General features: G+C 60.3%; 1 protein-coding gene across 1 annotated transcript in view; it reads left to right on the forward strand.

Moving 5' to 3' along the window:
- Positions 1-18,822, forward strand: part of LOC138352071 (protein AHNAK2-like) — a 98,916-nt gene extending 80,094 nt beyond the window's left edge. The window contains exons 50-69 of the mRNA XM_069304255.1: positions 436-543; positions 1,028-1,121; positions 2,064-2,266; positions 2,805-2,952; positions 5,187-5,348; positions 7,074-7,303; positions 7,923-8,016; positions 8,650-8,790; positions 9,767-9,874; positions 10,601-10,870; positions 11,492-11,626; positions 12,111-12,245; positions 12,449-12,838; positions 12,946-13,164; positions 13,257-13,646; positions 15,089-15,532; positions 17,469-17,698; positions 17,780-17,941; positions 18,158-18,281; positions 18,374-18,822. Coding sequence (XP_069160356.1) covers positions 436-543; positions 1,028-1,121; positions 2,064-2,266; positions 2,805-2,952; positions 5,187-5,348; positions 7,074-7,303; positions 7,923-8,016; positions 8,650-8,790; positions 9,767-9,874; positions 10,601-10,870; positions 11,492-11,626; positions 12,111-12,245; positions 12,449-12,838; positions 12,946-13,164; positions 13,257-13,646; positions 15,089-15,532; positions 17,469-17,698; positions 17,780-17,941; positions 18,158-18,281; positions 18,374-18,822 — 4,236 coding nt within the window. The remainder of the gene's footprint in view (positions 1-435; positions 544-1,027; positions 1,122-2,063; positions 2,267-2,804; positions 2,953-5,186; positions 5,349-7,073; positions 7,304-7,922; positions 8,017-8,649; positions 8,791-9,766; positions 9,875-10,600; positions 10,871-11,491; positions 11,627-12,110; positions 12,246-12,448; positions 12,839-12,945; positions 13,165-13,256; positions 13,647-15,088; positions 15,533-17,468; positions 17,699-17,779; positions 17,942-18,157; positions 18,282-18,373) is intronic.
- Positions 18,823-22,250: the final 3,428 nt, after the last annotated feature.

Consider the following 22,250-nt stretch of genomic DNA (forward strand, 5'->3'; position numbering starts at 1 on the left):
TCAGGCACCTGCTGCAGGTGTTGACCCTCAGGCACCTGATGCAGCTGTTGACCCTCAGGCACCTGCTGCAGGTGTTCACCCACAGTCACCTGCTGTAGGTGTTGACCCACAGTCACCTGCTGCAGGTGTTGACCCTCAGGCACCTGCTGCAGCTGTTGACCCACAGGCAACTCCTGCAGTGTAGACCCACAGGCACCTGCTGGAGCTGTTGACCCTCAGACACCTGCTGCAGCTGTTGATCCACAGGCACCTGCTGCAGCTGTTGACCCTCAGGCACCTGCTGCAGCTGTTTACCCTCAGGCACCTGGTGCAGGTGTTGACCCACAGTCACCTGCTGCAGCTGTTGACCCTCAGGCACCTGCTGCAGCTGTTGACCCTCAGGCACCTGCTGCACCTGTTGACAATCAGGCACCTGCTGCAGCTGTTGACCCACAGGCACCTGTTGCAGCTGTTGACCCACAGGCATCTGCTGCAGCTGTTGACTTTCAGGCACATGCTGCAGGTGTTGACCCTCAGGCACCTGCTGCAGGTGTTGACCCACAGGCAAATCCTGCAGGTGTTGACCCACAGTCACCTGCTGCAGCTGTTGACCCTCAGGCACCTGCTGAAGCTTTTGACCCTCAGGCACCTGCTGCAGCTGTTGACCCACAGTCACCTGCTTCAGCTGTTGACCCTCAGGCACCTGCTGCAGCTGTTGACCCTCAGGCACCTGCTGCAGCTGTTGACCCTCAGGCACCTGTTGCAGCTGTTGACCCTCAGGCACCTGTTGCAGCTGTTGACCAACAGGCACTTCTGCAGAAGTTGACCCACTGGCACCTGCTGCAGGTGTTGACCCACAGGCACCTGCTGCAGGTGTTGACCCTCAGGCACCTGCTGCGGCTGTTGACCCTCAGGCACCTGCTGCAGCTGTTGACCCTCAGGCACCTGCTGCAGCTGTTAACCCTCGGCACCTGCTGCAGCTGTTGACATTCAGGCACCTGCTGCAGCTGTTGACTCTCAGGCACCTGTTGCAGCTGTTGACCCACAGGCACCTGCTGCAGCTGTTGACCCACTGGCACCTGCTGCAGCTGTTGACCCAGAGTCACCCGCTGCAGCTGTTGACCCTCAGGCACCTGCTGCAGGTATTGACCCTCAGTCACCTGCTGCAGTTGTTGACCCACAGTCACCTGCTGCAGCTGTTGACCCTCAGGCACCTGCTGCAGGTGTTGACCCTCAGGCACCTGCTGCAGGTGTTGACCCACAGTCACTTGCTGCAGCTGTTGACCCTCAGGCACCTGCTGCAGGTGTTGACCCTCAGGCACCTGCTGCAGGTGTTGACCCACAGGCACTTCTGCAGCTGTTAACCCACTGGTACCTGCTGCAGCTGGTGACCCACAGTCACCATCTGCAGCTGTTGACCCTCAGGCACCTGCTGCAGGTGTTGACCCTCAGGCACCTGCTGCAGCGGTTGACCCTCAGGCACCTGCTGCAGGTGTTGACCCACAGTCACCTGCTGCAGCTGTTGACCCTCAGGCACCTGCTGCAAGTGTTGACCCACAGGCATCTGCTGCAGGTGTTGACCCAGACTCACCTGCTGCAGCTGTTGACCCTCAGGCACCTGCTGCAGGTGTTGACCCTCAGGCACCTGCTGCAGCTGTTTACCCACAGGCCATTCTGCAGCTGTTGACCCACTGGCACCTGCTGCAGGTGTTGACCCACAGTCACCTGCTGCAGGTGTTGACCCTCAGGCACCTGCTGCAGCTGTTGACCCACAGGCAACTCCTGCAGTGTAGACCCACAGGCACCTGCTGGAGCTGTTGACCCTCAGACACCTGCTGCAGCTGTTGATCCACAGGCACCTGCTGCAGCTGTTGACCCTCAAGCACCTGCTGCAGCTGTTTACCCTCAGGCACCTGGTGCAGGTGTTGACCCACAGTCACCTGCTGCAGCTGTTGACCCTCAGGCACCTGCTGCAGCTGTTGACCCTCAGGCACCTGCTGCAGCTGTTGACCATCAGGCACCTGCTGCAGCTGTTGACCCACAGGCACCTGTTGCAGCTGTTGACCCACAGGCATCTGCTGCAGCTGTTGACCCTCAGGCACATGCTGCAGGTGTTGACCCTCAGGCACCTGCTGCAGGTGTTGACCCCCAGGCAAATCCTGCAGGTGTTGACCCACAGTCACCTGCTGCAGCTGTTGACCCTCAGTCACCTGATGCAAGTGTTGATCCTCAGGCACCTGCTGCAGCTGTTGACCCTCAGGCACCTGCTGAAGCTTTTGACCCTCAGGCACCTGCTGCAGCTGTTGACCCACAGTCACCTGCTTCAGCTGTTGACCCTCAGGCACCTGCTGCAACTGTTGACCCTCAGGCACCTGCTGCAGCTGTTGACCCTCAGGCACCTGTTGCAGTTGTTGACCCTCAGGCACCTGTTGCAGCTGTTGACCAACAGGCACTTCTGCAGAAGTTGACCCACTGGCACCTGCTGCAGGTGTTGACCCACAGGCACCTGCTGCAGGCGTTGACCCTCAGGCACCTGCTGCGGCTGTTGACCCTCAGGCACCTGCTGCAGCTGTTGACCCTCAGACACCTGCTGCAGCTCTTGACCCACAGGCACCTGCTGCAGCTGTTCACCCTCAGGCACCTGCTGCAGCTGTTGACACTCAGGCACCTGCTGCAGCTGTTGACCCTCAGGCACCTGCTGCAGCTGTTGACACTCAGGCACCTGCTGCAGCTGTTGACACTCAGGCACCTGCTGCAGCTGTTGACCCTCAGGCACCTGCTGCAGCTGTTGACCCTCGGCACCTGCTGCAGCTGTTGACATTCAGGCACCTGCTGCAGATGTTGACTCTCAGGCACCTGTTGCAGCTGTTGACCCACAGGCACCTGCTGCAGCTGTTGACCCACTGGCACCTGCTGCAGCTGTTGACCCAGAGTCACCCGCTGCAGCTGTTGACCCTCAGGCACCTGCTGCAGGTATTGACCCTCAGTCACCTGCTGCAGTTGTTGACCCACAGTCACCTGCTGCAGCTGTTGACCCTCAGGCACCTGCTGCAGGTGTTGACCCTCAGGCACCTGCTGCAACTGTTGACCCTCAGACACCTGCTGCAGCTGTTGACCCACAGGCACCTGCTGCAGCTGTTTACCCTCAGGCACCTGCTGCAGCTGTTGACACTCAGGCACCTGCTGCAGCTGTTGACACTCGGCACCTGCTGCAGCTGTTGACCCTCAGGCACCTGCTGCAGCTGTTGACACTCAGGCACCTGCTGCAGCTGTTGACACTCAGGCACCTGCTGCAGCTGTTGACCCTCAGGCACCTGCTGCAGCTGTTGACCCTCAGGCACCTGCTGCTGCTGTTGACACTCAGGCACCTGATGCAGCTGTTGACACTCAGGCACCTGCTGCTGCTGTTGACCCACAGGCACCTGCTGCTACTGTTGACACTCAGGCACCTGCTGCTGCTGTTGACCCACAGGCACCTGTTGCAGGTGTTGACCCACAGGCCTTTGCTGCAGCTGTTGACCCTCAGGCACCTCCTGCAGCTGTTGACACTCAGGCACCTGCTGCAGCTGTTGACATTCAGGCACCTGCTGCAGCTGTTGACCCTCAGGCACCTGTTGCAGCTGTTGACCCACAGGCAACTGCTACAGCTGTTGACCCTCAGGCACCTGTTGCAGGTGTTGACCCACAGGCACTTCTGCAGATTTTGACCCACTGGCACCTGCTGCAGCTGTTGACCCTCAGGCACCTGCTGCAGGAGTTGACCCTCAGGCACCTGCTTCAGCGGTTGACCCTCAGGCACCTGCTGCAGGTGTTGACCCACAGTCACCTGCTGCAGCTGTTGACCCTCAGGCACCTTCTGCAACTGTTGACCCACAGGCATCTGCTGCAGGTGTTGACCCAGACTCACCTGCTGCAGCTGTTGTCCCTCAGGCACCTGCTGCAGGTGTTGACCCTCAGGCACCTGCTGCAGCTGTTGACCCACAGGCCCTTCTGCAGCAGTTGACCCACTGGCACCTACTGCAGGTGTTGACCCACAGACACCTGCTGCAGCTGTTGACAATCAGGCACCTGCTGGAGCTGTTGACCCTCAGCCACCTGCTGCAGGTGTTGACCCTCAGGCACCTGCTGCAGCTGTTGACCCACAGGCACTTCTGCAGCTGTTGACCCACTGGCACCTGCTGCAGGTGTTGACCCACAGTCACCTGCTGCAGCTGTTGACCCTTAGGCACCTGCTGCAGGTGTTGACCCACAGTCACCTGCTGCAGCTGGTGACCCTCAGGCACCTGCTGCAGGTGTTGACCCACAGGCACCTGCTGCAGCGGATAATTCTCACGCACCTGCTGCAGGTGTTGACCCTCAGGCACCTGCTGCAGGTGTTGACCCTCAGGCACCTGCTGCAGCTGTTGACCCTCAGGCACCTGCTGCAGGTGTTCACCCACAGTCACCTGCTGTAGGTGTTGACCCACAGTCACCTGCTGCAGGTGTTGACCCTCAGGCACCTGCTGCAGCTGTTGACCCACAGGCAACTCCTGCAGTGTAGACCCACAGGCACCTGCTGGAGCTGTTGACCCTCAGACACCTGCTGCAGCTGTTGATCCACAGGCACCTGCTGCAGCTGTTGACCCTCAGGCACCTGCTGCAGCTGTTTACCCTCAGGCACCTGGTGCAGGTGTTGACCCACAGTCACCTGCTGCAGCTGTTGACCCTCAGGCACCTGCTGCAGCTGTTGAACCTCAGGCACCTGCTGCAGCTGTTGACCCTCAGGCACCTGTTGCAGCTGTTGACCCTCAGGCACCTGTTGCAGCTGTTGACCAACAGGCACTTCTGCAGAAGTTGACCCACTGGCACCTGCTGCAGGTGTTGACCCACAGGCACCTGCTGCAGGTGTTGACCCTCAGGCACCTGCTGCGGCTGTTGACCCTCAGGCACCTGCTGCAGCTGTTGACCCTCAGACACCTGCTGCAGCTCTTGACCCACAGGCACCTGCTGCAGCTGTTCACCCTCAGGCACCTGCTGCAGCTGTTGACACTCAGGCACCTGCTGCAGCTGTTGACACTCAGGCACCTGCTGCAGCTGTTGACCCTCAGGCACCTGCTGCAGCTGTTGACACTCAGGCACCTGCTGCAGCTGTTGACACTCAGGCACCTGCTGCAGCTGTTGACCCTCAGGCACCTGCTGCAGCTGTTGACCCTCGGCACCTGCTGCAGCTGTTGACATTCAGGCACCTGCTGCAGATGTTGACTCTCAGGCACCTGTTGCAGCTGTTGACCCACAGGCACCTGCTGCAGCTGTTGACCCACTGGCACCTGCTGCAGCTGTTGACCCAGAGTCACCCGCTGCAGCTGTTGACCCTCAGGCACCTGCTGCAGGTATTGACCCTCAGTCACCTGCTGCAGTTGTTGACCCACAGTCACCTGCTGCAGCTGTTGACCCTCAGGCACCTGCTGCAGGTGTTGACCCTCAGGCACCTGCTGCAACTGTTGACCCTCAGACACCTGCTGCAGCTGTTGACCCACAGGCACCTGCTGCACCTGTTTACCCTCAGGCACCTGCTGCAGCTGTTGACACTCAGGCACCTGCTGCAGCTGTTGACACTCAGGCACCTGCTGCAGCTGTTGACCCTCAGGCACCTGCTGCAGCTGTTGACACTCAGGCACCTGCTGCAGCTGTTGACACTCAGGCACCTGCTGCAGCTGTTGACCCTCAGGCACCTGCTGCAGCTGTGGACCCTCAGGCACCTGCTGCTGCTGTTGACACTCAGGCACCTGCTGCAGCTGTTGACACTCAGGCACCTGCTGCTGCTGTTGACCCACAGGCACCTGCTGCTACTGTTGACACTCAGGCACCTGCTGCTGCTGTTGACCCACAGGCACCTGTTGCAGGTGTTGACCCACAGGCCTTTACTGCAGCTGTTGACCCTCAGGCACCTCCTGCAGCTGTTGACACTCAGGCACCTGCTGCAGCTGTTGACATTCAGGCACCTGCTGCAGCTGTTGACCCTCAGGCACCTGTTGCAGCTGTTGACCCACAGGCAACTGCTACAGCTGTTGACCCTCAGCCACCTGTTGCAGGTGTTGACCCACAGGCACTTCTGCAGATTTTGACCCACTGGCACCTGCTGCAGCTGTTGACCCTCAGGCACCTGCTGCAGGAGTTGACCCTCAGGCACCTGCTTCAGCGGTTGACCCTCAGGCACCTGCTGCAGGTGTTGACCCACAGTCACCTGCTGCAGCTGTTGACCCTCAGGCACCTTCTGCAACTGTTGACCCACAGGCATCTGCTGCAGGTGTTGACCCAGACTCACCTGCTGCAGCTGTTGTCCCTCAGGCACCTGCTGCAGGTGTTGACCCTCAGGCACCTGCTGCAGCTGTTGACCCACAGGCCCTTCTGCAGCAGTTGACCCACTGGCACCTACTGCAGGTGTTGACCCACAGACACCTGCTGCAGCTGTTGACAATCAGGCACCTGCTGGAGCTGTTGACCCTCAGCCACCTGCTGCAGGTGTTGACCCTCAGGCACCTGCTGCAGCTGTTGACCCACAGGCACTTCTGCAGCTGTTGACCCACTGGCACCTGCTGCAGGTGTTGACCCACAGTCACCTGCTGCAGCTGTTGACCCTTAGGCACCTGCTGCAGGTGTTGACCCACAGTCACCTGCTGCAGCTGGTGACCCTCAGGCACCTGCTGCAGGTGTTGACCCACAGGCACCTGCTGCAGCGGATAATTCTCACGCACCTGCTGCAGGTGTTGACCCTCAGGCACCTGCTGCAGGTGTTGACCCTCAGGCACCTGCTGCAGCTGTTGACCCTCAGGCACCTGCTGCAGGTGTTCACCCACAGTCACCTGCTGTAGGTGTTGACCCACAGTCACCTGCTGCAGGTGTTGACCCTCAGGCACCTGCTGCAGCTGTTGACCCTCAGGCACCTGCTGCAGCTGTTGACCATCAGGCACCTGGTGCAGGTGTTGACCCACAGTCACCTGCTGCAGCTGTTGACCCTCAGGCACCTGCTGCAGCTGTTGACCCTCAGGCACCTGCTGCAGCTGTTGACCATCAGGCACCTGCTGCAGCTGTTGACCCACAGGCACCTGTTGCAGCTGTTGACCCACAGGCATCTGCTGCAGCTGTTGACTTTCAGGCACATGCTGCAGGTGTTGACCCTCAGGCACCTGCTGCAGGTGTTGACCCACAGGCAAATCCTGCAGGTGTTGACCCACAGTCACCTGCTGCAGCTGTTGACCCTCAGTCACCTGATGCAAGTGTTGATCCTCAGGCACCTGCTGCAGCTGTTGACCCTCAGGCACCTGCTGAAGCTTTTGACCCTCAGGCACCTGCTGCAGCTGTTGACCCACAGTCACCTGCTTCAGCTGTTGACCCTCAGGCACCTGCTGCAGCTGTTGACCCTCAGGCACCTGCTGCAGCTGTTGACCCTCAGGCACCTGTTGCAGCTGTTGACCCTCAGGCACCTGTTGCAGCTGTTGACCAACAGGCACTTCTGCAGAAGTTGACCCACTGGCACCTGCTGCAGGTGTTGACCCACAGGCACCTGCTGCAGGTGTTGACCCTCAGGCACCTGCTGCGGCTGTTGACCCTCAGGCACCTGCTGCAGCTGTTGTCCCTCAGACACCTGCTGCAGCTCTTGACCCACAGGCACCTGCTGCAGCTGTTCACCCTCAGGCACCTGCTGCAGCTGTTGACACTCAGGCACCTGCTGCAGCTGTTGACACTCAGGCACCTGCTGCAGCTGTTGACCCTCAGGCACCTGCTGCAGCTGTTGACACTCAGGCACCTGCTGCAGCTGTTGACACTCAGGCACCTGCTGCAGCTGTTGACCCCCAGGCACCTGCTGCAGCTGTTAACCCTCGGCACCTGCTGCAGCTGTTGACATTCAGGCACCTGCTGCAGCTGTTGACTCTCAGGCACCTGTTGCAGCTGTTGACCCACAGGCACCTGCTGCAGCTGTTGACCCACTGGCACCTGCTGCAGCTGTTGACCCAGAGTCACCCGCTGCAGCTGTTGACCCTCAGGCACCTGCTGCAGGTATTGACCCTCAGTCACCTGCTGCAGTTGTTGACCCACAGTCACCTGCTGCAGCTGTTGACCCTCAGGCACCTGCTGCAGGTGTTGACCCTCAGGCACCTGCTGCAGGTGTTGACCCACAGTCACCTGCTGCAGCTGTTGACCCTCAGGCACCTGCTGCAGGTGTTGACCCTCAGGCACCTGCTGCAGGTGTTGACCCACAGGCACTTCTGCAGCTGTTAACCCACTGGTACCTGCTGCAGCTGGTGACCCACAGTCACCATCTGCAGCTGTTAACCCTCAGGCACCTGCTGCAGGTGTTGACCCTCAGGCACCTGCTGCAGCGGTTGACCCTCAGGCACCTGCTGCAGGTGTTGACCCACAGTCACCTGCTGCAGCTGTTGACCCTCAGGCACCTGCTGCAAGTGTTGACCCACAGGCATCTGCTGCAGGTGTTGACCCAGACTCACCTGCTGCAGCTGTTGACCCTCAGGCACCTGCTGCAGGTGTTGACCCTCAGGCACCTGCTGCAGCTGTTTACCCACAGGCCATTCTGCAGCTGTTGACCCACTGGCACCTGCTGCAGGTGTTGACCCACAGTCACCTGCTGCAGGTGTTGACCCTCAGGCACCTGCTGCAGCTGTTGACCCACAGGCAACTCCTGCAGTGTAGACCCACAGGCACCTGCTGGAGCTGTTGACACTCAGACACCTGCTGCAGCTGTTGATCCACAGGCACCTGCTGCAGCTGTTGACCCTCAGGCACCTGCTGCAGCTGTTTCCCCTCAGGCACCTGGTGCAGGTGTTGACCCACAGTCACCTGCTGCAGCTGTTGACCCTCAGGCACCTGCTGCAGCTGTTGACCCTCAGGCACCTGCTGCAGCTGTTGACCATCAGGCACCTGCTGCAGCTGTTGACCCACAGGCACCTGTTGCAGCTGTTGACCCACAGGCATCTGCTGCAGCTGTTGACCCTCAGGCACATGCTGCAGGTGTTGACCCTCAGGCACCTGCTGCAGGTGTTGACCCACAGGCAAATCCTGCAGGTGTTGACCCACAGTCACCTGCTGCAGCTGTTGACCCTCAGTCACCTGATGCAAGTGTTGATCCTTAGGCACCTGCTGCAGCTGTTGACCCTCAGGCACCTGCTGAAGCTTTTGACCCTCAGGCACCTGCTGCAGCTGTTGACCCACAGTCACCTGCTTCAGCTGTTGACCCTCAGGCACCTGCTGCAGCTGTTGACCCTCAGGCACCTGCTGCAGCTGTTGACCCTCAGGCACCTGTTGCAGCTGTTGACCCTCAGGCACCTGTTGCAGCTGTTGACCAACAGGCACTTCTGCAGAAGTTGACCCACTGGCACCTGCTGCAGGTGTTGACCCACAGGCACCTGCTGCAGGTGTTGACCCTCAGGCACCTGCTGCGGCTGTTGACCCTCAGGCACCTGCTGCAGCTGTTGACCCTCAGACACCTGCTGCAGCTCTTGACCCACAGGCACCTGCTGCAGCTGTTCACCCTCAGGCACCTGCTGCAGCTGTTGACACTCAGGCACCTGCTGCAGCTGTTGACACTCAGGCACCTGCTGCAGCTGTTGACCCTCAGGCACCTGCTGCAGCTGTTGACACTCAGGCACCTGCTGCAGCTGTTGACACTCAGGCACCTGCTGCAGCTGTTGACCCTCAGGCACCTGCTGCAGCTGTTGACCCTCGGCACCTGCTGCAGCTGTTGACATTCAGGCACCTGCTGCAGCTGTTGACTCTCAGGCACCTGTTGCAGCTGTTGACCCACAGGCACCTGCTGCAGCTGTTGACCCACTGGCACCTGCTGCAGCTGTTGACCCAGAGTCACCCGCTGCAGCTGTTGACCCTCAGGCACCTGCTGCAGGTATTGACCCTCAGTCACCTGCTGCAGTTGTTGACCCACAGTCACCTGCTGCAGCTGTTGACCCTCAGGCACCTGCTGCAGGTGTTGACCCTCAGGCACCTGCTGCAGGTGTTGACCCACAGTCACCTGCTGCAGCTGTTGACCCTCAGGCACCTGCTGCAGGTGTTGACCCTCAGGCACCTGCTGCAGGTGTTGACCCACAGGCACTTCTGCAGCTGTTAACCCACTGGTACCTGCTGCAGCTGGTGACCCACAGTCACCATCTGCAGCTGTTGACCCTCAGGCACCTGCTGCAGGTGTTGACCCTCAGGCACCTGCTGCAGCGGTTGACCCTCAGGCACCTGCTGCAGGTGTTGACCCACAGTCACCTGCTGCAGCTGTTGACCCTCAGGCACCTGCTGCAAGTGTTGACCCACAGGCATCTGCTGCAGGTGTTGACCCAGACTCACCTGCTGCAGCTGTTGACCCTCAGGCACCTGCTGCAGGTGTTGACCCTCAGGCACCTGCTGCAGCTGTTTACCCACAGGCCATTCTGCAGCTGTTGACCCACTGGCACCTGCTGCAGGTGTTGACCCACAGACACCTGCTGCAGCTGTTGACAATCAGGCACCTGCTGGAGCTGTTGACCCACAGGCATTTCCTGGAGATGTTGTCCCTCAGGCACCTGTTGTAGCTGTTGACCCACAGGCACTTCTGCAGCTGTTGACCCACTGGCACCTTCTGCAGGTGTTGACCCACAGTTAAGTGCTGCAGCTGTTGACCCTCAGGCACCTGCTGCAGGTGTTGACCCACAGGAACCTGCTGCAGCGGATGACTCTCAGGCACCTGCTGCAGGTGTTGACCCTCAGGCACCTGCTGCAGCTGTTGACCCTCAGGCACCTGCTGCAGGTGTTGACCCACAGTCACCTGCTGCAGGTGTTGACCAACAGTCATCTGCTACAGGTGTTGACCCTCAGGCACCTGCTGCAGCTGTTGACCCACAGGCACCTCCTGCAGGTGTTGACCCACAGTCACCTGCTGCAGCTGTTGACCCTCAGGCACCTGCTGCAGGTGTTGACCCTCAGGCACCTGCTGCAGCTGTTGACCCTCAGGGACCTGTTGGAGCTGTTGACCCACAGGCACCTGCTGCAGCTGTTGACCCTCAGGCACCTGCTGCAGGTGTTGACCCTCAGACACCTGCTGCAGCTGTTGACCCTCAGGCACCTGCTGCAGCTGTAGAACCTCAGATACCTGCTGCAGCTGTTGACTCACAGGCACCTGCTGCAGCTGTTGACCCACTGGCACCTGCTGCAGCTGTTGACCCACAGGCACCTGCTGCAGCTGTTGACCCTCAGGCACCTTCTGCAGCTGTTGACCCTCAGGCACCTGCTGCAGGTGTTGACCCACAGTCACCTGCTGCAGCTGTTGACCCTCAGGCACCTGCTGCAGCTGTTGACCCTCAGGCACCTGCTGCAGCTGTTGACCCTCAGGCACCTGCTGCAGCTGTTGACCCACAGGCACTTGCTGCAGCTGTTGACCCACAGGCATCTGCTGCAGCTGTTGACCCTCAGGCACCTGCTGCAGGTGTTGACCCTCAGGCACCTCCTGCAAGTGTTGACCCACAGGCACCTCCTGCAGGTGTTGACCCACAGTCATTTGCTGCAGCTGTTGACCCTCAGGCACCTGCTGCAGCTGTTGATCCTCAGGCACCTACTGCAGCTGTTGACCCTCAGGCACCTGCTACAGGTGTTGACCCTCAGGCACCTCCTGCAGGTGTTGACCCACAGTCACCTGCTGCAGGTGTTGACCCACAGGCACCTCTTGCAGGTGTTGACCCGCAGTCACCTGCTGCAGCTGTTGACCCTCAGGCACCTGCTGAAGCTGTTGACCCTGAGACACCTGCTGCAGCTATTGATACACTGGCACCTGCTGCAGGTGTTGACCCACAGTCACCTGCTGCAGCTGTTGACCCTCAGGCACCTGCTGGAGCTGTTGACCCGCAGGCACCTGCTGCAGCTGTTGACCCTCAGGCACCTGTTGCAGCTGTTGACCCACAGGCACCTGCTGCAGCTGTTGACCCTCAGGCACCTGCTGCAGCTGTTGACCCTCAGACACCTGCTGCAGCTGTTGACCCTCAGGCACCTGTTGCAGGTGTTGACCCAAAAGCACTTCTGCAGCTGTTAACCCACTGGCACCTGCTGCAGCTGTTGACCCTCATGCACTTCTGCAGCTGTTGACCCACAGTCACCTGCTGCAGCTGTTGACCCTCAGGCACCTGCTGCAGGTGTTGACCCTCAGGCACCTGCTGCAGCGGTTGACCCTCAAGCAACTGCTGCAGGTGTTGACCCTCAGGCACCTGCTGCAGCTGTTGACCCACAGGCATCTGCTGCAGGTGTTGACCCACAGTAACCTGCTGCAGCTGTTGACCCTCAGGCACCTGCTGGAGATGTTGTCTCTCAGGCACCTGCTGCAGCTCTTGACATTCAGGCACCTGCTGCAGCTGGTGACAATCAGGCACCTGCTGGAGCTGTTGACCCACGGGCACTTGCTGGAGATGTTGTCCCTCAGGCACCTGTTGCAGCTGTTGACCCACAGGCACTTCTGCAGCTGTTGACCCTCTGGCACCTGCTGCAGCTGTTGACCCACAGTCACCTGCTGCAGCTGTTGACCCTCAGGCACCTGCTGCAGGTGTTGACCCACAGGCACATGCTGCAGCGGATGACCCTCAGGCACCTGCTGCAGGTGTTGACCCTCAGGCACCTGCTGCAGGTGTTGACCCTCAGGCATCTGCTGCAGCTGGTGACCCTCAGGCACCTGCTGCAGGTGTTGACCCACAGTCACCTGCTGCAGGTTTTGACCCACAGTCATCTGCTGCAGGTGTTGACCCTCAGGCACCTGCTGCAGCTGTTTACCCACAGGCACCTCCTGCAGGTGTTGACCCACAGTCACCTGCTGCAGCCATTGACCCTCAGGCACCTGCTGCAGGTATTGACCCTCAGGCACCTGCTGCAGCTGTTGACCCTCAGCACCTGCTGGAGCTGTTGACCCACAGGCACCTGCTGCAGCTGTTGACCCTCAGGCACCTGCTGCAGGTGTTGACCCTCAGGCACCTGCTGCAGCTGTTGACCCTCAGGCACCTGCTGCAGCTGTTGAACCTCAGATACCTGCTGCAGCTGTTGACCCACAGGCACCTGCTGCAGCTGTTGACCCACTGGCACCTGCTGCAGCTGTTGACCCACAGGCACCTGCTGGAGATGTTGTCTCTCAGGCACCTGCTGCAGCTCTTGACACTCAGGCACCTGCTGCAGCTGGTGACAATCAGGCACCTGCTGGAACTGTTGACCCACAGGCACTTGCTGGAGATGTTGTCCCTCAGGCATCTGTTGCAGCTGTTGACCCACAGGCACTTCTGCAGCTGTTGACCCACTGGCACCTGCTGCAGCTGTTGACCCACAGTCACCTGCTGCAGCTGTTGACCCTCAGGCACCTGCTGCAGGTGTTGACCCACAGGCACATGCTGCAGCGGATGACCCTCAGGCACCTGCTGCAGGTGTTGACCCTCAGGCACCTGCTGCAGGTGTTGACCCTCAGGCATCTGCTGCAGCTGGTGACCCTCAGGCACCTGCTGCAGGTGTTGACCCACAGTCACCTGCTACAGGTTTTGACCCACAGTCATCTGCTGCAGGTGTTGACCCTCAGGCACCTGCTGCAGCTGTTTACCCACAGGCACCTCCTGCAGGTGTTGACCCACAGTCACCTGCTGCAGCCATTGACCCTCAGGCACCTGCTACAGGTGTTGACCCTCAGGCACCTGCTGCAGCTGTTGACCCTCAGCACCTGCTGGAGCTGTTGACCCACAGGCACCTGCTGCAGCTGTTGACCCTCAGGCACCTGCTGCAGGTGTTGACCCTCAGGCACCTGCTGCAGCTGTTGACCCTCAGGCACCTGCTGCAGCTGTTGAACCTCAGATACCTGCTGCAGCTGTTGACCCACAGGCACCTGCTGCAGCTGTTGACCCACTGGCACCTGCTGCAGCTGTTGACCCACAGGCACCTGCTGTAGCTGTTGACCCTCAGACACCTGCTGCAGCTGTTGACCCTCAGGCACCTGCTGCAGGTGTTGACCCACAGTCACCTGCTGCAGCTGTTGACCTTCAGGCACCTGCTGCAGCTGTTGACCCTCAGGCACCTGCTGCAGCTGTTGACCCTCAGGCACCTGCTGCAGCTGTTGACCCACAGGCACCTGCTGCAGCTGTTGACCCACAGGCATCTGCGGCAGCTGTTGACCCTCAGGCACCTGCTGCAGGTGTTGACCCTCAGGCACCTCCTGCAGGTGTTGACCCACAGGCACCTCCTGCAGGTGTTGACCCACAGTCACCTGCTGCAGCTGTTGACCCTCAGGCACCTGCTGCAGCTGTTGATCCTCAGGCACCTGCTGCAGCTCTTGACCCTCAGGCACCTGCTACAGGTGTTGACCCTCAGGCACCTCCTGCAGGTGTTGACCCACAGTCACCTACTGCAGGTGTTGACCCACAGGCACCTCCTGCAGGTGTTGACCCACAGTCACCTGCTGCATCTGTTGACCCTCAGGCACCTGCTGCAGCTGTTGACCCTCAGGCACCTGCTGCAGCTGTTGACCCACTGGCACCTGCTGCAGGTGTTGACCCACAGTCACCTGCTGCAGCTGTTGACCCTCAGGCACCTGCTGCAGGTGTTGACCTTCAGGCACCTGCTGCAGCTGTTGACCATCAGGCACCTGTTGCAGCTGTTGACCCACAGGCACTTCTGCAGCTGTTGACCCACTGGCACCTGCTGCAGGTGTTGACCCACAGCACCTGCTGCAGGTGTTGACCCTCAGGCACCTGCTGGAGCTGTTGACCCTCAGGCACCTGCTGCAGCTGTTGACCCTCAGGCACCTGTTGCAGCTGTTGACCCACAGGCACCTGCTGCAGCTGTTGACCCTCAGGCACCTGCTGCAGCTGTTGACACTCAGACACCTGCTGCAGCTGTTGACCCACAGGCACCTGCTGCAGCTGTTGACCCACTGGCACCTGCTGCAGCTGTTGACCCACAGGCACCTGCTGGAGATGTTGTCTCTCAGGCACCTGCTGCAGCTCTTGACACTCAGGCACCTGCTGCAGCTGGTGACAATCAGGCACCTGCTGGAGCTGTTGACCCACAGGCACTTGCTGGAGATGTTGTCCCTCAGTCACCTGTTGCAGCTGTTGACCCACAGGCACTTCTGCAGCTGTTGACCCACTGGCACCTGCTGCAGCTGTTGACCCACAGTCACTTGCTGCAGCTGTTGACCCTCAGGCACCTGCTGCAGGTGTTGACCCACAGGCACATGCTGCAGCGGATGACCCTCAGGCACCTGCTGCAGGTGTTGACCCTCAGGCACCTGCTGCAGGTGTTGACCCTCAGGCATCTGCTGCAGCTGGTGACCCTCAGGCACCTGCTGCAGGTGTTGACCCACAGTCACCTGCTGCAGGTTTTGACCCACAGTCATCTGCTGCAGGTGTTGACCCTCAGGCACCTGCTGCAGCTGTTTACCCACAGGGACCTCCTGCAGGTGTTGACCCACAGTCACCTGCTGCAGCCATTGACCCTCAGCACCTGCTGGAGCTGTTGACCCACAGGCACCTGCTGCAGCTGTTGACCCTCAGCACCTGCTGGAGCTGTTGACCCACAGGCACCTTCTGCAGCTGTTGACCCTCGGGCACCTGCTGCAGGTGTTGACCCTCAGGCACCTGCTGCAGCTGTTGACCCTCAGGCACCTGCTGCAGCTGTTGAACCTCAGGCACCTGCTGCAGCTGTTGACCCACTGGCACCTGCTGCAGCTGTTGACCCTCAGACACCTGCTGCAGCTGTTGACCCTCAGGCACCTGCTGCAGGTGTTGACCCACAGTCACCTGCTGCAGCTGTTGACCTTCAGGCACCTGCTGCAGCTGTTGACCCTCAGGCACCTGCTGCAGCTGTTGACCCTCAGGCACCTGCTGCAGCTGTTGACCCACAGGCACCTGCTGCAGCTGTTGACCCACAGGCATCTGCGGCAGCTGTTGACCCTCAGGCACCTGCTGCAGGTGTTGACCCTCGGGCACCTCCTGCAGGTGTTGACCCACAGGCACCTCCTGCAGGTGTTGACCCACAGTCACCTGCTGCAGCTGTTGACCCTCAGGCACCTGCTGCAGCTGTTGATCCTCAGGCACCTGCTGCAGCTGTTGACCCTCAGGCACCTGCTACAGGTGTTGACCCTCAGGCACCTCCTGCAGGTGTTGACCCACAGTCACCTACTGCAGGTGTTGACCCACAGGCACCTCCTGCAGGTGTTGACCCACAGTCACCTGCTGCATCTGTTGACCCTCAGGCACCTGCTGCAGCTGTTGACCCTCAGGCACCTGCTGCAGCTGTTGACCCTCTGGCACCTGCTGCAGGTGTTGACCCACAGTCACCTGCTGCAGCTGTTGACCCTCAGGCACCTGCTGCAGGTGTTGACCCTCAGGCACCTGTTGCAGCTGTTGACCCACAGGCACTTCTGCAGCGGTTGACCCACTGGCACCTGCTGCAGGTGTTGACCCACAGCACCTGCTGCAGGTGTTGACCCTCAGGCACCTACTGGAGCTGTTGACCCTCAGGCACCTGCTGCAGCTGTTGACCCTCAGGCACCTGCTGCAGCTGTTGACCCACAGGCACCTGCTGAAGCTGTTGACCCACAGGCATCTGCGGCAGCTGTTGACCCTCAGGCACCTGCTGCAGGTGTTGACCCTCAGGCACCTCCTGCAGGTGTTGACCCACAGGCACCTCCTGCAGGTGTTGACCCACAGTCACCTGCTGCAGCTGTTGACCCTCAGGCACCTGCTGCAGCTGTTGATCCTCAGGCACCTGCTGCAGCTGTTGACCCTCAGGCACCTGCTACAGGTGTTGACCCTCAGGCACCTCCGGCAGGTGTTGACCCACAGTCACCTACTGCAGGTGTTGACCCACAGGCACCTCCTGAAGGGGTTGACCCACAGTCACCTGCTGCATCTGTTGACCCTCAGGCACCTGCTGCAGCTGTTGACCCTCAGGCACCTGCTGCAGCTGTTGACCCTCTGGCACCTGCTGCAGGTGTTGACCCACAGTCACCTGCTGCAGCTGTTGACCCTCAGGCACCTGCTGCAGGTGTTGACCTTCAGGCACCTGCTGCAGCTGTTGACCATCAGGCACCTGTTGCAGCTGTTGACCCACAGGCACTTCTGCAGCTGTTGACCCACTGGCACCTGCTGCAGGTGTTGACCCACAGCACCTGCTGCAGGTGTTGACCCTCAGGCACCTGCTGGAGCTGTTGACCCTCAGGCACCTGCTGCAGCTGTTGACCCTCAGGCACCTGTTGCAGCTGTTGACCCACAGGCACCTGCTGCAGCTGTTGACCCTCAGGCACCTGCTGCAGCTGTTGACCCTCAGACACCTGCTGCAGCTGTTGACCCTCAGGCACCTGCTGCAGGTGTTGACCCACAGGCACTTCTGCAGCTGTTAACCCACTGGCACCTGCTGCAGCTGTTGACCCTCAGGCACTTCTGCAGCTGTTGACCCACAGTCACCTGCTGCAGCTGTTGACCCTCAGGCACCTTCTGCAGGTGTTGACCCTCAGGCACCTGCTGCAGCGGTTGACCCCCAAGCAACTAATGCAGGTGTTGACCCTCAGGCACCTGCTGCAGCTGTTGACCCTCAGGCACTTGCTGCAGCTGTTGACCCACAGGCATCTGCTGCAGGTGTTGACCCACAGTCACCTGCTGCAGCTGTTGACCAACTGTCACCTGCTGCATCTGTTGACCCTCAGGCACCTGCTGCAGCAGTTGACCCTCAGGCACCTGCTGCAGCTGTTGACCCACAGGCACCTGCTGCAGCTGTTGACCCACAGGCATCTGCTGCAGCTGTTGACCCTCAGGCACCTGCTGCAGGTGTTGACCCTCAGGCACCTCCTGCAGGTGTTGACCCACAGGCACCTCCTGCAGGTGTTGATCCACAGTCACGTGCTGCAGTTGTTGACCCTCAGGCACCTGCTGCAGCTGTTGATCCTCAGGCACCTGCTGCAGCTGTTGACCCTCAGGCACCTGCTACAGGTGTTGACCCTCAGGCACCTCCTGCAGGTGTTGACCCACAGTCACCTGCTGCAGGTGTTGACCCACAGGCACCTCCTGCAGATGTTGACCCACAGTCACCTACTGCAGCTGTTGACCCTCAAGCACCTGCTGCAGCTGTTGACCCTCAGGCACCTGCTGCAGCTGTTGACACTCAGACACCTGCTGCAGCTGTTGACCCACAGGCACCTGCTGCAGCTGTTGACCCACTGGCACCTGCTGCAGCTGTTGACCCACAGGCACCTGCTGGAGATGTTGTCTCTCAGGCACCTGCTGCAGCTCTTGACACTCAGGCACCTGCTGCAGCTGGTGACAATCAGGCACCTGCTGGAGCTGTTGACCCACAGGCACTTGCTGGAGATGTTGTCCCTCAGGCACCTGTTGCAGCTGTTGACCCACAGGCACTTCTGCAGCTGTTGACCCACTGGCACCTGCTGCAGCTGTTGACCCACAGTCACTTGCTGCAGCTGTTGACCCTCAGGCACCTGCTGCAGGTGTTGACCCACAGGCACATGCTGCAGCGGATGACCCTCAGGCACCTGCTGCAGGTGTTGACCCTCAGGCACCTGCTGCAGGTGTTGACCCTCAGGCATCTGCTGCAGCTGGTGACCCTCAGGCACCTGCTGCAGGTGTTGACCCACAGTCACCTGCTGCAGGTTTTGACCCACAGTCATCTGCTGCAGGTGTTGACCCTCAGGCACCTGCTGCAGCTGTTTACCCACAGGCACCTCCTGCAGGTGTTGACCCACAGTCACCTGCTGCAGCCATTGACCCTCAGCACCTGCTGGAGCTGTTGACCCACAGGCACCTGCTGCAGCTGTTGACCCTCAGCACCTGCTGGAGCTGTTGACCCACAGGCACCTTCTGCAGCTGTTGACCCTCAGGCACCTGCTGCAGGTGTTGACCCTCAGGCACCTGCTGCACCTGTTGACCCTCAGGCACCTGCTGCAGCTGTTGAACCTCAGGCACCTGCTGCAGTTGTTGACCCACTGGCACCTGCTGCAGCTGTTGACCCTCAGACACCTGCTGCAGCTGTTGACCCTCAGGCACCTGCTGCAGGTGTTGACCCACAGTCACCTGCTGCAGCTGTTGACCCTCAGGCACCTGCTGCAGCTGTTGACCCTCAGGCACCTGCTGCAGCTGTTGACCCACAGGCACCTGCTGCAGCTGTTGACCCACAGGCATCTGCAGCAGCTGTTGACCCTCAGGCACCTGCTGCAGGTGTTGACCCTCAGGCACCTCCTGCAGGTGTTGACCCACAGGCACCTCCTGCAGGTGTTGACCCACAGTCACCTGCTGCAGCTGTTGACCCTCAGGCACCTGCTGCAGCTGTTGATCCTCAGGCACCTGCTGCAGCTGTTGACCCTCAGGCACCTGCTACAGGTGTTGACCCTCAGGCACCTCCTGCAGGTGTTGACCCACAGTCACCTACTGCAGGTGTTGACCCACAGGCACCTCCTGCAGGTGTTGACCCACAGTCACCTGCTGCATCTGTTGACCCTCAGGCACCTGCTGCAGCTGTTGACCCTCAGGCACCTGCTGCAGCTGTTGACCCTCTGGCACCTCCTGCAGGTGTTGACCCACAGTCACCTGCTGCAGCTGTTGACCCTCAGGCACCTGCTGCAGGTGTTGACCTTCAGGCACCTGCTGCAGCTGTTGACCATCAGGCACCTGTTGCAGCTGTTGACCCACAGGCACTTCTGCAGCTGTTGACCCACTGGCACCTGCTGCAGGTGTTGACCCACAGCACCTGCTGCAGGTGTTGACCCTCAGGCACCTGCTGGAGCTGTTGACCCTCAGGCACCTGCTGCAGCTGTTGACCCTCAGGCACCTGCTGCAGCTGTTGACCCACAGGCACCTGCTGCAGCTGTTGACCCACAGGCATCTGCGGCAGCTGTTGACCCTCAGGCACCTGCTGCAGGTGTTGACCCTCAGACACCTCCTGCAGGTGTTGACCCACAGGCACCTCCTGCAGGTGTTGACCCACAGTCACCTGCTGCAGCTGTTGACCCTCAGGCACCTGCTGCAGCTGTTGATCCTCAGGCACCTGCTGCAGCTGTTGACCCTCAGGCACCTGCTACAGGTGTTGACCCTCAGGCACCTCCTGCAGGTGTTGACCCACAGTCACCTACTGCAGGTGTTGACCCACAGGCACCTCCTGCAGGTGTTGCCCCACAGTCACCTGCTGCATCTGTTGACCCTCAGGCACCTGCTGCAGCTGTTGACCCTCAGGCACCTGCTGCAGCTGTTGACCCTCTGGCACCTGCTGCAGGTGTTGACCCACAGTCACCTGCTGCAGCTGTTGACCCTCAGGCACCTGCTGCAGGTGTTGACCTTCAGGCACCTGCTGCAGCTGTTGACCATCAGGCACCTGTTGCAGCTGTTGACCCACAGGCACTTCTGCAGCTGTTGACCCACTGGCACCTGCTGCAGGTGTTGACCCACAGCACCTGCTGCAGGTGTTGACCCCCAGGCACCTGCTGGAGCTGTTGACCCTCAGGCACCTGCTGCAGCTGTTGACCCTCAGGCACCTGTTGCAGCTGTTGACCCACAGGCACCTGCTGCAGCTGTTGACCCTCAGGCACCTGCTGCAGCTGTTGACCCTCAGACACCTGCTGCAGCTGTTGACCCTCAGGCACCTGCTGCAGCTGTTGACCCTCAGACACCTGCTGCAGCTGTTGACCCTCAGGCACCTGCTGCAGGTGTTGACCCACAGGCACTTCTGCAGCTGTTAACCCACTGGCACCTGCTGCAGCTGTTAACCCACTGGCACCTGATGCAGCTGTTGACCCTCAGGCACTTCTGCAGGTGTTGACCCTCAGGCACCTGCTGCAGCGGTTGACCCCCAAGCAACTAATGCAGGTGTTGACCCTCAGGCACCTGCTGCAGCTGTTGACCCTCAGGCACTTGCTGCAGCTGTTGACAAACAGGCATCTGCTGCAGGTGTTGACCCACAGTCACCTGCTGCAGCTGTTGACCAACAGTCACCTACCGCAGGTGTTGACACACAGGCACCTCCTGCAGGTGTTGACCCACAGTCACCTTCTGCATCTGTTGACCCTCAGGCACCTGCTGCAGCAGTTGACCCTCAGGCACCTGCTGCAGCTGTTGACCCACAGGCACCTGCTGCAGCTGTTGACCCACAGGCATCTGCTGCAGCTGTTGACCCTCAGGCACCTGCTGCAGGTGTTGACCCTCAGGCACCTCCTGCAGGTGTTGACCCACAGGCACCTCCTGCAGGTGTTGATCAACAGTCACGTGCTGCAGCTGTTGACCCTCAGGCACCTGCTGCAGCTGTTGATCCTCAGGCACCTGCTGCAGCTGTTGACCCTCAGGCACCTGCTACAGGTGTTGACCCTCAGGCACCTCCTGCAGGTGTTGACCCACAGTCACCTGCTGCAGGAGTTGACCCACAGGCACCTCCTGCAGATGTTGACCCACAGTCACCTGCTGCAGCTGTTGACCCTCAAGCACCTGCTGCAGCTGTTGACCCTCAGACACCTGCTGCAGCTGTTGACCCTCAGGCACCTGCTGCAGGTGTTGACCCTCAGGCACCTGCTGCAGCTGTTGACCCTCAGGCACCTGTTGCAGCTGTTGACCCACAGGCACTTCTGCAGCTGTTGACCCACTGGCACCTGCTGCAGGTGTTGACCCACAGCATCTGCTGCAGGTGTTGACCCTCAGGCATCTGCTGGAGCTGTTGACCCTCAGGCACCTGCTGAAGCTGTTGACCCTCAGGCACCTACCCTCAGACACCTGCTGCAGCTGTTGACCCTCAGGCACCTGCTGCAGGTGTTGACCCAAAATCACTTCTGCAGCTGTTAACCCACTGGCACCTGCTGCAGCTGTTGACCCTCAGGCACTTCTGCAGCTTTTGACCCACAGTCACCTGCTGCAGCTGTTGACCCTCAGGCACCTGCTGCAGGTGTTGACCCTCAGGCACCTGCTGCAGCTGTTGACCCTCAGGCACCTGCTGCAGCTGTTGACCCTCAGGCACCTGCTGCAGGTGTTGACCCTCAGGCACCTGCGGCAGCTGTTGACCCACAGTCACCTGCTGCAGCTGTTGACCCTCAGGCACCTGCTGCAGCTGTTGACCCTCAGGCACCTGCTGCAGCTTTTGACCCTCAGGCACCTGCTGCAGCTATTGACCCACAGGCACCTGCTGCTGCTGTTGACCCACAGGCATCTGCTGCAGCGGTTGACCCTCAGGCACCTGCTGCAGGTGTTGACCCTCAGGCACCTCCTGCAGGTGTTGACCCTCAGGCACCTCCTGCAGGT

This window comes from Procambarus clarkii, chromosome 52, assembly GCF_040958095.1.
Source record: "Procambarus clarkii isolate CNS0578487 chromosome 52, FALCON_Pclarkii_2.0, whole genome shotgun sequence".
Taxonomy (NCBI): Eukaryota; Metazoa; Arthropoda; class Malacostraca; order Decapoda; family Cambaridae; genus Procambarus; species Procambarus clarkii.